We start from the raw sequence: 1,912 nt of genomic DNA, 5'->3' as shown, positions 1-1,912 counted from the left end.
AATAGTCCTTGGCCGGCAGGAGAGGGTGTGGCGCTAGTGCCACAATCAGGAGAGAGAGGGTGGTGGGGAATAAAGGGAGAAGAGGGCCTGAGGGGTGAGAGAGACTGAGAAGGGCTGGAGAAGCAGGGGGGAGGGAAAGAGGCAGAGGTGAAGAATTCTAAAGCAGTGGAATTCTCAGGGTGAAATATGCTGTCTTATAGATTTTTAATAAATTATCTAGGTACTGCGGAGCTATCTAAAAGCCAATTGTCTTCTTTTGCTAATCAGTTTAAAAATGTGTCCCAATAAACATACACACAGCTTAGACATGAAGTATTCATAAAAATACGCGAAGAACATTTTAACTGCATTGAACACTTGCAACTTTGAGGTTGTACATGCTCCTGGTTGAAAAAGACAGTAACAAACTGCTTCCACGTGCTTATTTGTATTGAGGATGCCGGGGACTCAACAGACAAACTCAGGGCTGTGGAATGAAGAGCATTTTACAAGAGAAGTATCTGGAGTCACAGGTGTACCGTCTGAGAAAGTAAGACATACGAGCTTTGAGAATCTGACTGCAGTGCTGTTTACACACATTTCTGTACCCAAAGGCCCAAATCACGATTTTACAGATTAGCTTCTTGGTGATCAGGGGTTTCCAAGATTGTCACCCCCTGTAGTTAATAAACAAGGAGACTGGGCTCTGTGAGAATCACTACGTGATGTTTTCAGGCACAGCCTCTCCAGGATTAAAGAGAAAAGCCCTGTCCTTCCTCTAGTCCCAGGGCGAGCTCACTCTGGCACCAAGTTCCCTGGTGTGTCTTCTTCCAGAAGAGTCCAGGGGGAGAGGGAAAGGGTGGGAGGCAGGGCGTCCATTTCAGGGAGAGGGATTCGGGGGAGAGAAGAGGAGGGAAAGGGGCTGAGCCCAGCCTGGTTTCCTCAGACAGCCCCTGGGCCAGGACTCAGGAGACAGCGTGACACAGGCTCGGTGCAGGAGGAGGTGTCGGGGCACAGTCCCAGGTCCCCCAGGGCGGGGTCTGGGGCGGGGAGCTCAGTGTTGGGGAGTCCCCACCTCCCCTCGGTTTCACTTCTTCTCTCAACTTGTGTCGGGTCCTTCTACCTGGAAACTCGTGACGCGGCCCCAGTTCTCACTCCCATTGCGTGTCCGGTTTCTAGAGAAGCCAATCAGTGTCGCCGCCTTTCCGGTTATAAAGTCCCCACGAACCCGCCCGCACGCAGATCGTCCCCAGACCCCGAGATGTGCGTCGTGGGCCTCGGGACCCTCCTCCTGCTGCTGTCGGGGGCCCTGGGCCTGACGGGGACCCGGGCGGGTGAGTGCGGGGTCGGGAGGGAACGGCCTCCGCGGGGGGAAAAGCGAGGGGACCGCCCGGTGGGGATGTAGGACCCCGGGGGCGATGTCTCCCCACCGCCCCGGCCCCGTGTCCCGCCCACTCCCGTCGCCCACTCGGGCCTCCCGCCCCCTCCCCTCTCAGTCTCGCCCCTTTTCCGCCTCCCGGGCCCCCCGCCCCCTCCCGGTCCGTCGCCCTCGGACCCGGGACCCGTGCCGGGAGGAGGGTCGCCCGGGTCTCAGCCCCTCCCTGTCCACAGGCTCCCACTCCATGAGGTATTTCCACACCTCCTGGTCCCGGCCCGGCGGCGGGGAGCCCCGGTACATCTCCGTCGGCTACGTGGACGACACGCAGTTCGTGCGGTTCGACAGCGACGCGGTGAGTCCGAGGATGGAGCCGCGGGCCGCGTGGATGGAGCACATAGAGCAAGTGGACCCGGCGTACTTGGACCGGAACACGCAGATCAGCAAGGGCTGGGCACAGAGTTACCGAGTGGGACTGAACACTCTGCGCGGCTACTACAACCAGGACCTTTCCTCCTGGACCGCGGCCGACACGGCGGCTCAGATCACCCGGCGCAA

The 1,912-nt window shown here is 58.6% G+C and overlaps 1 protein-coding gene across 1 annotated transcript in view; it reads left to right on the top strand.

Moving 5' to 3' along the window:
- The first annotated feature begins 1,201 nt into the window (after window positions 1-1,201).
- The window catches only part of LOC109378489 (HLA class I histocompatibility antigen, B-73 alpha chain-like), a 2,677-nt gene continuing 1,966 nt past the window's right edge, over window positions 1,202-1,912 (top strand). The window contains exons 1-2 of the mRNA XM_019634856.1: window positions 1,202-1,313; window positions 1,591-1,889. Of these exons, the coding sequence (XP_019490401.1) occupies window positions 1,241-1,313; window positions 1,591-1,889 (372 nt within the window). The 5' untranslated portion in view covers window positions 1,202-1,240. The remainder of the gene's footprint in view (window positions 1,314-1,590; window positions 1,890-1,912) is intronic.

The sequence above is a fragment of the Hipposideros armiger genome, unplaced genomic scaffold (genome assembly GCF_001890085.2).
Source record: "Hipposideros armiger isolate ML-2016 unplaced genomic scaffold, ASM189008v1 scaffold_2060, whole genome shotgun sequence".
In the NCBI taxonomy this organism is placed as follows: Eukaryota; Metazoa; Chordata; class Mammalia; order Chiroptera; family Hipposideridae; genus Hipposideros; species Hipposideros armiger.
This window is presented reverse-complemented; position numbering and strand designations above follow the sequence as displayed.